Source organism: Colletotrichum jinshuiense, chromosome 3 (assembly GCF_051148585.1).
Source record: "Colletotrichum jinshuiense chromosome 3, complete sequence".
Classification (NCBI taxonomy): Eukaryota; Fungi; Ascomycota; class Sordariomycetes; order Glomerellales; family Glomerellaceae; genus Colletotrichum; species Colletotrichum jinshuiense.
The window spans coordinates 4,073,400-4,086,091 of NC_139310.1; the positions used below are offsets into that span (position 1 = coordinate 4,073,400).

General features: G+C 58.4%; 5 protein-coding genes across 5 annotated transcripts; 3 read left to right on the forward strand and 2 right to left on the reverse strand.

Moving 5' to 3' along the window:
• Positions 1-2,048: 2,048 nt before the first annotated feature.
• On the forward strand, positions 2,049-3,650 carry EsH8_III_001088 (major facilitator superfamily domain-containing protein; the record flags this gene model as incomplete). Its single annotated transcript, XM_083262813.1, has 2 exons — positions 2,049-2,628; positions 2,743-3,650. The coding sequence occupies 2 exons, from the start codon at positions 2,049-2,051 to the stop codon at positions 3,648-3,650; spliced, it is 1,488 nt and encodes a 495-aa protein (XP_083123300.1).
• A 1,043-nt stretch (positions 3,651-4,693) lies between these two features.
• Positions 4,694-5,836, forward strand: EsH8_III_001089 (phosphopantothenate--cysteine ligase CAB2; the record flags this gene model as incomplete). Its single annotated transcript, XM_083262814.1, has 1 exon — positions 4,694-5,836. The coding sequence occupies one exon, from the start codon at positions 4,694-4,696 to the stop codon at positions 5,834-5,836; it is 1,143 nt and encodes a 380-aa protein (XP_083123301.1).
• A 221-nt stretch (positions 5,837-6,057) lies between these two features.
• Positions 6,058-7,833, reverse strand: EsH8_III_001090 (acetyl-coenzyme A transporter 1-domain-containing protein; the record flags this gene model as incomplete). Its single annotated transcript, XM_083262815.1, has 2 exons — positions 6,058-6,394; positions 6,446-7,833. The coding sequence occupies 2 exons, from the start codon at positions 7,831-7,833 to the stop codon at positions 6,058-6,060; spliced, it is 1,725 nt and encodes a 574-aa protein (XP_083123302.1).
• A 952-nt stretch (positions 7,834-8,785) lies between these two features.
• Positions 8,786-9,718, forward strand: EsH8_III_001091 (Cenp-O kinetochore centromere component-domain-containing protein; the record flags this gene model as incomplete). Its single annotated transcript, XM_083262816.1, has 2 exons — positions 8,786-8,855; positions 8,910-9,718. The coding sequence occupies 2 exons, from the start codon at positions 8,786-8,788 to the stop codon at positions 9,716-9,718; spliced, it is 879 nt and encodes a 292-aa protein (XP_083123303.1).
• Positions 9,719-10,846: 1,128 nt separating this feature from the next.
• EsH8_III_001092 (uncharacterized protein) lies at positions 10,847-11,773 on the reverse strand (the record flags this gene model as incomplete). Its single annotated transcript, XM_083262817.1, has 1 exon — positions 10,847-11,773. The coding sequence occupies one exon, from the start codon at positions 11,771-11,773 to the stop codon at positions 10,847-10,849; it is 927 nt and encodes a 308-aa protein (XP_083123304.1).
• Positions 11,774-12,692: the final 919 nt, after the last annotated feature.

Genomic DNA, 12,692 nt, shown 5'->3' on the forward strand with positions numbered 1-12,692 from the left:
AGTAATGGCTGCCCCTCCTTCTTACGGTGTTTCCCCAGGCTGCCAGACTTGGGGCAGAAGGAGGCCGGGAGATGATAGTGTACATGCACGCACTAGCACACCAGCACCTTTTTATTTTTATTTTTGGCTTTAAACTTTATGCTTCTAGTGACGTGCTAGTTGAAGGCGGCAAGGGGTGTTCCCCGAGCCGGCGCTCTTGTGGGAGGCTATTTTGCGGGAAAGCTGGAGAGAGAGCTAGTTATGACCTTCGGCTAGGGAGCCGCCTGCCCTGCGCACGGAGGCCGGGATCATACCCGGTGTTGAGCAAGCAAAACGGCCCCCGTCGGGTAAACTGCGGAAGTCAAGCACAGTGGGTGGGGAGGTTGATGAAGCGGCCGGAGCCGGCGTGGGCAAACAAACCATTGATCGGCGTTCCGCGGACTGTCAGACTGAGATGAGAGCCTAGAACGCCGAAAAGCGGGGACGACAAGAACGAGAATGAAGAAGAGGAAGAAAGTGGAAGGGATGATGGGAATGGCGGCGGCCCCGACATCCGCTACCGGCCGACGCCGGCCGACTCTGCCACCTTCCCCTTGCGGGCTCGGATCCCTATTGTCTCATTCACACCATTGAATTTTCCGAACGTCACGACCTGGTAACCAATTTTTCTTACCCTCCGCGGCTGAGTCAAGCCTTTCATTTGTTTTTATTTTGGGGTTTAAACGCCCGTTGAAGGCGACTCGGGGCGGCTTAACGATGCGTTCTCGCCGGCCGGCCATCGGTGACCTGCTTTCCCATGGTAATAGTGTTGCAAAGGGCAGGGAAGCTAGCCAAGAGAGGCGCAAATGTGTCATGATGGCGTCCTCTGCTGTGGGATGAACAGACGAATAGAAATTGCGATGTCGCTTGAAGGCGAGCTCTACCCTATGGAGCATGTCGTCCGGCCGAGCCGGGTATTCTTGCTGTAGGAATGCGGCTTTGGTCCTGTCATATGGGCCGGCCTAGGCTGCTGGTGCCGTTCGATGGATGGATGGGGTTTGGTTGCGGGCTGGTGGATGGTGGATGGTTGACGAGTTGAAGCAAACCTACGACTAATTGAAATACCCAATTGGTCCGTTTTGATCTCGATCGCATCCCTCATCACCCCCCCTTCCTCCGTCTTGGAGCCGCGCGCCCTAAATCAACATGTCAGGTTCCAACACGGGCTGCAACGGCCGCCTCCTGCCTATTCCCGGGCTGCCATGTCCGTGGCCTGGCTCTGCAAAGCAGTACGGGACAGAGGCGAGGGATGCCTTTTTCAGGCATCTCGACATGAAAAGGGCGTGGAGGGGCGGAGATGCACCAGGCGGGTCGCCTCTCCTCGTAAGGAAACGGTAACCGAACGAACCTGCCCAACCCTTGCCTACCTTAAACGCACCACGGCTACCCGTTTCCGCATGTCGGACCCCGACCAACCTGGGGTAAAACTTTTTCAGTCCTTTTTCTCCCTCTCTTGCATTTTGGCCCTTTGGTCTGCTGCTCTTTGAGTGGTTGCATAACAATGACTGAATGACACTGGATAATTGTATCAGATTACCTGACCCACCTTGTCACAACCCCTCCACCGCCGCCAATCCATCTGAACAGGAAAAAAAGTACAAGTAGGTTCGCTTGGTCGCTCGCAACAGCCCACCCAAAAGTTCTGTCTCTTTGGACGATTGCAGTAATAAAAGCCTCGGAAACCTTCTGTTTTACCTTTCATTTGATCTTTTTTGTAATCCCGGAACCGGGCGGCTCCTGCCGTTGCACCTTGTTTCGGCGCGCTGTTTCGTCTGAATTCCCGGTTGCGAGCGAGGGTGGGGTGTTTTAGTGAGTGAAGCAGAAAGCGAGAGAGACGGACAGAAGGAGAACGAAAGAGAAAAAGAGAAAGAAAAAAAAAAACCGAGGTGGGAGGAGAGGACGACAGAGAGGGGGGGAAATCGAGGCAGAACCCTGCGGGCGACAGAGAGCAGGAAGGGAAATATCCAGAGAAAGGAGGCTCCCCCGGGATCGACAGACGGGCTAGAGATCATCGTATCGCCGCCACCGTCATGGACCCGGAAAAGCCCCCCCAGCGCCACGGCGACTACCTCGCATCAGAACCCGACTACGGCACGTACGACTTCCCCCTCCCGAGCAAGACCGAGAGCGCGGCGCACGACGGCGCCGCGGCGGCTGTGGGCAACGATTTGATCCCCTCCGTCTCCAACGCTGTCGCCAACGCGGGCGGCAACACCTACGGCCATGACCAGCATCCTGAATACGCCAAGGAGGCAGACGGCGCCGACATCCGCCGCACCGAGTCCGCCGCCTCCACCGCAGTCGAGCAGGAGACATACCCCGAGGGCGGGCTCCGCGCCTGGTCCGTTGTGCTGGGCTCTTGGCTCGCGCTGTTCTCGGCCCTGGGCATCATGAACAGCTTGGCCATCTTCCAGACGCACGTCGCACAGCACCAGCTGAAGGGGTACAGCGAGGGCACCATAGGTTGGATCTTCTCGGTGTACACCTTCATCTGCTTCTTCGGCGGCATCTACATCGGTCCCGTGTTTGACCAGTACGGTCCGCGGTGGCTTGTACTGGCCGGGACGGTGTGCCTCGTCATTGGCATTATGCTGCTGAGCATTTGCACGTGTAAGTGACCTCACTTCGAGCCCCCCTCTCCCCCTTCCCCACCTCTCACAACCGGTTATCGATCCTGCCGAGCAGGAGGAAAATGAGACATGTGTTACTGACACACCCCCGCAGTGTACTGGCACTTTATGCTCTCCTTCGGCATCCTCTGCGGCCTCGGCAGCTCCCTCGTCTTCACGCCCTCCATCGCCGCCGTGGGCCACTGGTTCAAGCGCCGCCGCGGCTTCGCGACGGGCATGGCGTCGACGGGCGGCTCGCTGGGGGGCATCATCTTCCCGCTCATGATGCAGGACCTCTTCCCCCGCATCGGCTGGGGCTGGACCATCCGCGCCGTCGGCTTCATCTGCCTGCTGCTCTGCGGCGCCTCCAACTTCCTGATCCGGTCGAGGCTCCCGCCCGCGCGCAACGCGAGCCCCCACCCGGACCCGCGCATCTTCCGCAGCGCCGCCTTCAGCCTCACGACGGCGGGCATCTTCCTCATGGAGTTCGCCCTCTTCATCCCGCTGACGTACATCTCGAGCTACATGCTCAGCGAGGGGTACACCGAGGCCTTTGCCTACCAGATCCTACCCATCCTCAACGCGGGGAGCGTGCTGGGCAGGGCGCTGCCCGGCTGGTGGGCGGACAAGGCGGGCCCCTTCAACAGCAACATCGCCGCCGTCATGCTCTCCGTCGTCGCGTGCCTGGCCGTCTGGCTGCCGGCGGGGTCGACGACGGCGGGCGCCGTGGTCTTTGCCGTGCTCTTCGGCTTCGCGAGCGGGAACAACATCAGCATCAGCCCCGTGTGCATCGGGCGGCTGTGCAAGACGCAGCACTACGGGCGGTACTACTCGACGACGTACACCGTCGTCTCGGTCGCCTGCCTCATCGGCATCCCCATCGCCGGCGAGATCGTCGCGGCGACGGGGGGCAAGTACTGGGGCCTCATCATCTTCACGGGCCTGGTATACCTGGCGGCCATGGTGGCGCTGATTGCCGCCAAGGTCGTCTGCGTGGGGAAGGACATTTGGGGGGTTTTCTGAAGGGGGGAAGGGGGAGCAAATAAGTCGCTAGGTTTCAACCATACCAACGAGCCGAATATGTTTTTTTTATAGGGGGGAAGGGAAACCTTGGCAGACACGAATAACGTCTTATGTCGATCCGAGAATGTGCATAGCCTTTAGTTTCTAGTCAAATAACTTGTAATATGACAGCATCACATACAAAGCGTATTCTTAGTTCCCGGCCGGGTGGCCGGTTGGCAGATTGATTGCCAGATTGGACGGTTGATTGATCGGCTATCGGTGCCGAATGAGAAGACGAGGGACGAGACGAGAGAACAAGGTTTCGAGTGGCATTATACCGCGGCACGAGGTTAGGTTGGTGGACCCCGAAGGGACGTCGTTGTGAAAGGCCCCCCGAACCAAGAAAACGTTCCCAGAAATCCGCAGCAGAATCCGTCCCGGGTCGGTGGGGCACGGGCCTCCTTCGGCCCGTGCGGAGGAACCGAACCGGCGCCTGGGGGAGGACGGGTTTAAAACCCTCGTTGCGTTTTCCCCCCTCGCTTTCAGCCGTGTGTCTCCCTTTGGACGTGGCTCGCTTCTCCAATCGTAGTTCTGTCAGCCCATCTCGCACCAGCCTCGCTTCGCGCGTTTCCCCTCGAGATTGTGCCAAAGAAAATCCGGCTCACTAAGAGCAGTCTGAGACCAAAGGTGAGTGGTCATGTAAGCCACGTCATATGAGAGATGCGCCGGAGGGCCGAGGTTTGGCGGAGATGATGCCGACTGAAGCGATGGGACCACATCGATTATACGCATTATACACGCCTTACGCTCTTAACGATGGCGCATCCGATCGGCGATCATATGTCATATCATTCTGACAATTGCTTTAAATAAATCACTGCTGACAATCCTTAGATCTTACTCTCATCACTCTCATCCACCCTCCGTTCTCCCTGCCATTGACATCGGCCATCTCTCACCACCATTCGTCTCCGCCCCATCTCTCGCTCTCACGTATATACCCATCAGAAATCCAGCCACTAATCGCCCGTCGATTTTTGACCACCCCAAGGCAACGAACGATGTCGGTCCCAACACAAACCGCGGAGCGCCAAGAGGACGCCTACTTCTCCTCCCAACCGCCCCCCAAGAACCTCGAATCCCACGTCTCCGCCGCCCGCTCCTTCATAGACCACCACGCCTCGTCCTCCCGCCGCATCGTCCTCGTCACCTCGGGCGGCACCACCGTGCCCCTCGAGAAGCAGACGGTCCGCTTCATCGACAACTTCTCCGCGGGCACCCGCGGCGCCACCTCGGCCGAGTACTTCCTCGAGGCCGGCTACGCCGTCATCTTCCTCCACCGGCAGTTCTCCCTGCAGCCCTACTCGCGCCACTACTCCCACGCCACCGACTGCTTCCTGGACTTCCTGGCCGAGGGCGAGGACGGCACCGTCGTCGCCAACCCGGGCCACCAGGAGCGCATGCGCGCCGTCCTGCGCAAGTACACGGCCGCGCGCCGGAACAACATGCTCCTCATGCTCCCCTTCACCACCATCACCGACTACCTGTTCGAGCTCCGCGCCATCGCGGGCCTGCTGCGGCCCCTCGGCCCCTCGGCCCTGCTCTACCTCGCCGCCGCCGTCTCCGACTTCTTTCTCCCCCAGGACCGCATGGCCGAGCACAAGATCCAGTCCACCAACGCCACGGACTCCTTCTCCGGCGCGGGCGGCGCCGCGGCCAAGGGCGCCAACCCCCCCGACGAGGAGGAGACGTTTGACAACTTCGACTCGTCCCCCAAGGTCCCCCGCTCCAAGCGCCTGATTGTCGACCTCGACCCCGTGCCCAAGTTCCTGCAGAACCTCGTCGACGGCTGGGCCCCGCAGGGCATGGTCGTCAGCTTCAAGCTCGAGACGGACCCGGCCATCCTCGTGCACAAGGCAAAGTACTCGCTCGAGCGGTACCAGCACCACCTCGTCATCGGCAACCTGCTCTCCACGCGCAAGTGGGAGGTCGTCTTCGTCGCCCCGGGCCAGCCCGACCGGTGGGTCCGCGTGCCGAGCGCGCAGCGCAAGACGCCCGCCGGCGACGGGGCCGAGGCGTGGGAGGACAGGCCCCTCGACCCGAGCGCGCTGCCCGAGGGCGACCCGGAGGTGGACATTGAGAGCCTGATTATCCCTGCCGTGCAGGACCTTCACTCGCTGCACATCCAGTCGCTGCGGAAGTAAAGTCTTATTTTTTTTCTCAAGGCAAGAGAGTCTCTGTGTTTGCTACAGGATATCGGCGAGCGTCACGTATACAACGGCATAGCGCGCATGAATGGTAATGAAAAGCCTCAAATACATTTGTTTCTTTCTCTAGAAGTGTCTACAAGCCATTCGCTACGTGATGCTGATGTGTTACAAGAACATTCTTCTTTTCCCCTTCCGCGAGGCACCCCTCTCCCACACTACTGTCTGGTCGGTGCCAGGCGCCATGCTCTCATGGGCAGAGACTGCAGGTGCATGACCCTGGGTCGGATGTAAAGCATGAATGTGACGACGCCAAAGATGACGCAGATGATGTTGACGAAGTAATACCCGTCGCGCACTATCTCGCAGGCGCCGCCGCCGTTGACGCACCTCTCCTTGTCGGGCTGGAGGGAGCACGAGAAGGGCTCGGTGATCACGGAGCCCTTGAGAGCGCCCAGGTCTGCGGGGTTGCCGGGGCGGCAGGTCGCGACAGTGAAGTAGTCGACAAGACGCAAGACGAAGAAGCGGGGGAACGTGCCGCCGAGGTTGCAGACGCTGCGAATGAGTTAGCAAAAGAACTAGAATCGGTAGAGGGGCCATGCTTACGTAGCCAAGAGAGTCATGTAGGTGCCGCCAATGACGGGGTCTGCGATTCTAGCGTGGAAAGCAGAGACGGCGACAAACATGACGGTGTTGGTGAAGGTCGAAAAGACGTGCTCGCCAATGACCACCAGCATGTACCAGGAAGTCACGCCGCCGGCCGGGAAGATGGTGACGGTGAACTGGGCGATGAGAGCAGCGACGAGGCGACCCATGAAGCCCCAGCACCACAGGCGCATGGGAGTATACTCTTGTGACCACTTGCCGGCATAGTAACCGAGCGCGATTTCGAAGGGGAAGTCGATGAGAACAGTGAGCGCCATGTTCTCCTGGCCAAAGCCCTTGTCGATGAGCTTGAGGTTCGTGACCGCGTCGTTGGCCTGGAAGCCGATCTTGGCAATGAGGTGGACAATGATGATTGTCTGGATGTTCTTCAACTTGAGGACACCCCACATGATCTTGTACACATCCCAGATGCCATCCTCGTTCTTGGTCCTCTCCTCGCGCTTGAACAGAGACAAGCCGATTGTGATGGCAATGTAGGCCCAGCCCCAGAAGCTAAGGTAGCCGCCGAGGGACATCAATCCATGGTCGAGAGGGGTGCTACGGAAGTAGCGGTTCGCAAAGTCCTTGGAGTTGAAAGCCAAGAACACCGTGTACGACAAGAAATGGCCGGCAGTCAGACCGACCGTCTGCGCCGTAGAAGCATAGGAGACATTTCCGGGCGTCAGGAGGGTCAGAGCCCAGCCGTCTACAGCAATATCTTGGGTGGCACACATGAACACCAGGAAGAACCACCACCCCGTGAAGTTCCATACGGTAGGGCCGCCGGGCTTGCCGGTGTTGGCCATCATGTTCTCAACAGTCGATCCCAGCCAAAGCATGCCCAGGCCGGACAGCAGCTGGATGGGTAGGATCCAACTCTTTCTGCGCCCGACCTTGGGGCTCCACACCGCATCCACGATCGGACTCCAAAGAAGCTTCAACGAGTACGGGTATGAAGCCAGACTGAAGATTCCAATCTCGCTATATGACATATGATCCTTCATGAGGAAGGGGACGGAGCCGCCCGCAAGACCCATGGGGACGCCTTGTAGGAAGTAGAGCAGTACCAACAGGAGAAAATTCCTCTGGTCTTGGATCGGCAACTCGAAGAAGCCATGGTTGTTGGCGATGGGGGTCTTGGGGACGGGGTCGTCGAGGCTAAAGGACTCGCGCGACATCAGGTTGGCGGCGACAGTGTCGGAGCCAGGAGTGGCAGCCTTCCGTCGCAATTCAACGTTATTCTGGTTCATTGCACCGTTGGCGTGACCGTTCGTGCCGTCTGTATCTACCGCTAGATCGGCTAAAGCTTTTCGCTTTACGGATTTGTTTCGGCGCGTTCGGACGCTCATTTGTGCTTGATTATGGGCTGGGGGGGCTTTCGGTTGAAGCTTGTGGCGAAGTTTTTGAGCTGGATGGAGAATGAAAAAATAGAGCGCGATCGGTGATATCGAGTGTATAGAAGAGTAGATTGGGGACTTTATGCGACAAGTCGGGAGTCGTGTAGGAAAGGAAGTTTCTTTGTCAAGAGTGTACGAGACGAGGTCGAAGGCGGGGTGGAGCAGAGTCCGAGTCAAGGCGACGCTGTCTTAAACAACAGCTCAAACCAATGACAAGTGGGACAGCGCTAGGCACCCGGGCGATGCGAGAGCTTGATTTTTTGTGTGGTTTGTTGGTTGTTTGAAGGAGCACGAGAGAAGAACGGCGTCCGGGGGCGAGCGTGGAAGCGCAACCGTGGCCTTTGACACTTTTGGGGGCACCAGTGGCAAAGAAAGAAGAAGTAATTGATGGTCGAATGGCCGTTGCGGGCTCCCGAAAATGATGGACAAAAAAGATAAAAATGAGATAGAAGCAGGAAAAGAACTCAAGTCCGAAGTGGACTGAGGCTCGCCAAAATTATCGAAAGCAATTCAAGACAGCAAAAATGTGTTCTTGATTGCGACGACACTTCGAGTCGAAGGAAACGGGAGAAGACGCAAAGAAGCTTATCCAGGTCCAGACATGCTCCACTGAAGGAAAGCCACCTGGAGAGCTGCCTGGGACCCCTGGCACCATGCCTCTTTAGGACGCTTCGGGTACCGATAAGATAACAGATTAGATATGCTTCCCCGCGGGTCGCTTCCGCGCATTGAACTGTTGACTGGGTTGCATTGCGATGCGCTGCTTGGCAGGCAACAAACGTCAACTTCACCGAGACGCGTCACCGCGACGGGCACCCTGATCACGTCATCGTCGAGTACAACAACTGCACCGCTTCCGCCATAACGCTGCAGTTACCCCTCTCAATCGCGAATAACAGCCACCATGTCGTCCGAGCCGCAAGACCACGTCGCGGACGCGCTCAACCAAGAGATCAAGGACCTCAGAGCCAAAGGTAGATTGCTAGCCGGTCCAATTTTACACAACTACTGACTGATGTTTCGCCCAGTCGCCTCGCTGAAGAAGGAATTGAAAGTGCAGGCCACGGCCCTCATCTCCTCCGAATCGACGCGAACCGCCCTCGACGAAGACAACCAGAAACGCAGTGCGCTCGCGCTCCCCTCGGATTCCAACCCAGTCCGCGACCAAGTCCTCTCCCGGTCAAAAGCCCAAGACGCGCACGATCAACAAGGCCTCTACCGGACCTGCGCTACAATCACGACTTTCAAGGTCAAAGACCCCGACCCCAACGCTGTTGACCGCGGCCACGTCCTCGGCATCCGCATCGAAGTTATGGCCAATGCCAAGTTCCGAAGACCGTATTATGTCATGCTCAATCGCCCGTACAAGAACTCTCGGCACCTGCGAGTTCACCGTCACACCGTGCCCCCCTGTATTCCGCTTGCAGCGCTCGCTGCACGCCACCTACCTGCGCCGAAACCCGCCGACGCCGAGCGGCAAACACCGCAGGATCTGTCCCGTTTCGTCCGGACGCTGAGGAGGGAAATTGTGAGGTATCATAACCGGACCGCCGTCATCAGTGACCTGCAGAAGGCCGCTGGTCTCAGCAGCAGCAGCAGTGCGGACGAAGACTTGGAGCAGGCGGTGGCCAGTATCACCGCCGCAGACATCGAAGCAAAGCAGATCAGCATCGAGTGGGCCGACGGCAGAGCGGGCAGACTGGTCATGAGCGAAGACGGTCAGGTTCAGAAGCTTGTTGTTCTCGGCGCAGCGGGACGAGATCGAGAGGTCGCAAGGGATCTTCTGGGCGACAGCCGTCGCGTGGAGGATGTCGCAAAGCAGCTTGCAAGCACATGATTGCAATGACGGGAGCAAGAAATCGATATGTCACAAGAGGTTTCTTATTCGGACGGGCCAACCAACCCAACGCCAGTCGCCTATTCTTCACAATCGGGTGCTGTCCGAGTGCGTCCTTTTGAGAGACGGCAGGAAAATTTTGCGTCCAAGAGCCCCTCAACCGAACACCCAACGTTCCCCTGAAATGCAGGCGAAAAGACGATGAAAATCCCACAGGAAGGGCCCTGGGCAAACCCGGCATTGGCCGGCGTAGTGCTGGTTGGGAGGTCACGCTCTTCTACTCCAGGCAAATCTGCGTGAGTCAAACCAGTCTATGCTGATGACTTCTGTCGCTGGATGGCGCTACCCTGCCGATTTTTATGTGGAGTTCCGAGGCATCCGCGACTCGGTCCAAACGCAAATACAAGCGTATTGAGTAAAGCTACACTGGCATGCAACAGCGTCTCTGCGTCGTATTTCGATGGGCATCTTACGCGACTGGGGTAGTCCACGATGAGTTCGTGACGGAGGCAGCAATCCGGGCCAGGCGATTATTACAAGTGGCTCCGTCTGACTTCGGATTTTGCCATTGGTCCGCAACCATCGACTAGAGGCAGATGGTAGAGATGCCATGGTGGAGGGAACTACGACGGCAGATGGAACCGGATGCTTCAGTTTTAAGAGCGAGAGCTACGTTGATTCATGATAAATGGACTTGGGTCGGTATCGTGAAATTCAACTCTCAAGCCGAGTTGCATCACGGAATATAAAGAGGGGTTTAAAATCAAGAAAGCACGCAACCCATTATATTAGCCTTAACTAATTAAAGTCGGGTCTCAGACGCCAGAGCCGAAATCCTCCTTCGCCCAAGTTTGCGAAGCCCGAGGAACCCAACCCCCATCCCGTCCGAAATGTTACCCAAAGTGCCGTTCGTCATCCCGGTCATTACCCTGTTCGTTTACGCCGTTATATTCCGTAAACCCGATGTCATAAATCCCTAGCTCTATATCCGCGAATCAAGAATCTGAACAATAGCGAGGTTGTCTTCTTTTTCTTTTTTTTTTGCAAGGCAAAATTTCTAAAAGAAGACAGAGAGAGAGAGAGGCGAGAAAACTGCAACCTCCCCCCCTTTTCTGAATTTGAAAACATTCAAATAAAAGCGGCGGCAGCGGCAGCGACGGCGGCGACGACGACGCCGCCCGCGCGCTGGACGTTGGGGACGGCGCCGGCGGTGACGACGACGCGGCTCGTGGTCGCGGTAGGGTTGGGCCTGGTGACGGTGCCGATATTGGGCGCGGTCGTCGTCGCGGGCGGGGACTCGGGGGGGCTGGACGAGACGGGGGGGATGTAGACCGAGGACAGGGTCTCGGGAGGGGAGGGGTTGCTGGGCACGGGCTCCTCGGCGGGCGGCGCGGTGGTCGCCGGGGGGGCGACGGGCACCGTCGGGACGGGGGTGGGCTCCACGGGGGTTGGCTCCACGGGGACGGGGCAGATGGTGACGATGGCCGGGACGGTGACGGTCTCGTACATGGTGCCGCCGCCGTTGCCGGGGCAGTCCGTGACGGTGGGGGCGCAGCTGTACACGGTGGAAATTGCCGTCTGGGTGATGGTCGACGTGGTCCACTTCCACTGGGGCGTGGTGGTGGGCTCCGGCTCCTCGGGCTCCGTGGGCTCTGTGGGCTCCGCGGGCTCCTCGGGCGTGGAGGTGGGCTCCGGCTCGTCGGTTTGGGAGGGCTCCGTGGGCTGGTCGTGGCCGTGCTTCTTGGTCTTGTGTCCGCCGTGGTCCTTGTCCTTGCCGGGCTTCTTCCACTTCGGCTTGCCCGGGTGGACCCAGTGCCAGCCGTGCTCCTTGTCATTGTCGCAGTCGTCGATGTAGACGTCCTTGTGGGGCGGGTGCCAGACAGAGATGCAATCCGCCGACGGGCCGGTTAGGGGGCCGAAGGTCTTGATGTTGAAGTCGACGTTGCCGTTGGCCAGTGCCAGGGGCTCAATGCCCGGCGGGTAGCTGAACTGGCCGTCCCAGGTGGCGCGGGCGACGGCCGCGAGGCCGAGTACTGCGATGGTAGAGCAGTGCATTGTGAGTGTTGGTTGCTCGAGGTATAGAGCGAATGCAACACGGGAAATAGAGGTAAGGTTGGGGAGGAATACGGTCGAAGTAATTAGCGAATGTGTGGGTATCAGAGATACTAGGGAAAAGAGAGAGGAAGGGGAAGATGATCGGGTGGTGAGCCGCCCTTTTCAACCTTTTCCATCGCGGAGGCCACCAAGGGGGAAAGGTGACGATGGTGGAGAAGCAAGGCCAGGGGGAGGGAGGCCGATGTGCGCAAATCCCCGGGTAGACTTACAGGCCCCGGCTGAATCGCCATGATAAACTAATTTGATTGTCATCGTGTCATTGTCCCGCAACAGGGAGGGTGGGCTCTTCCGCCCAAGGGGGGGCTGAAAAAAGAACACTCCGCAGGCCTCCATCACAGTCGAACATCTCCGTGATAGGGCAATTCGTCCTGTATCCTGTTGAAGATCAGGGGCTGATCACCGGGACGACCTAGCTCGAGCGCTCTGGTGAGATTACGTTTGGTCAATTCGGGACGACAGGCACGGATACGGGGGCAGCAAGTTCAAAGTTGAAGACGAGTGCCGGGGGTAGCCCAGTAGTCTGCAAGGGCCCTTCTCCATTCGGAAGAAAAGGAACAAAAAATAAACCCAGGAAGAAAAAAAGATCGACAGGGCACAGATGGAGATGGGCGTAGTCTTCGCGCATGGCACTGGCACGAGGACGGGGCTAGCCTCGGTAGATGGGATCAGCCACGATCCCTGTGCAGAGCAACCACGCCAGATCTTCCAGGGCGGGGGGACGATGTCACCTCGTCCGACGACCACTATGGAGGAGGCGTCCTATTGGTGGGGTTCCTGGCAGGTTGGTGTTGAGCTTAAAGAGACTTCGACCAAGATAGGCTGACCCTTCCAGTTGTGAGGCAGCACAGCCCGTCGTCCG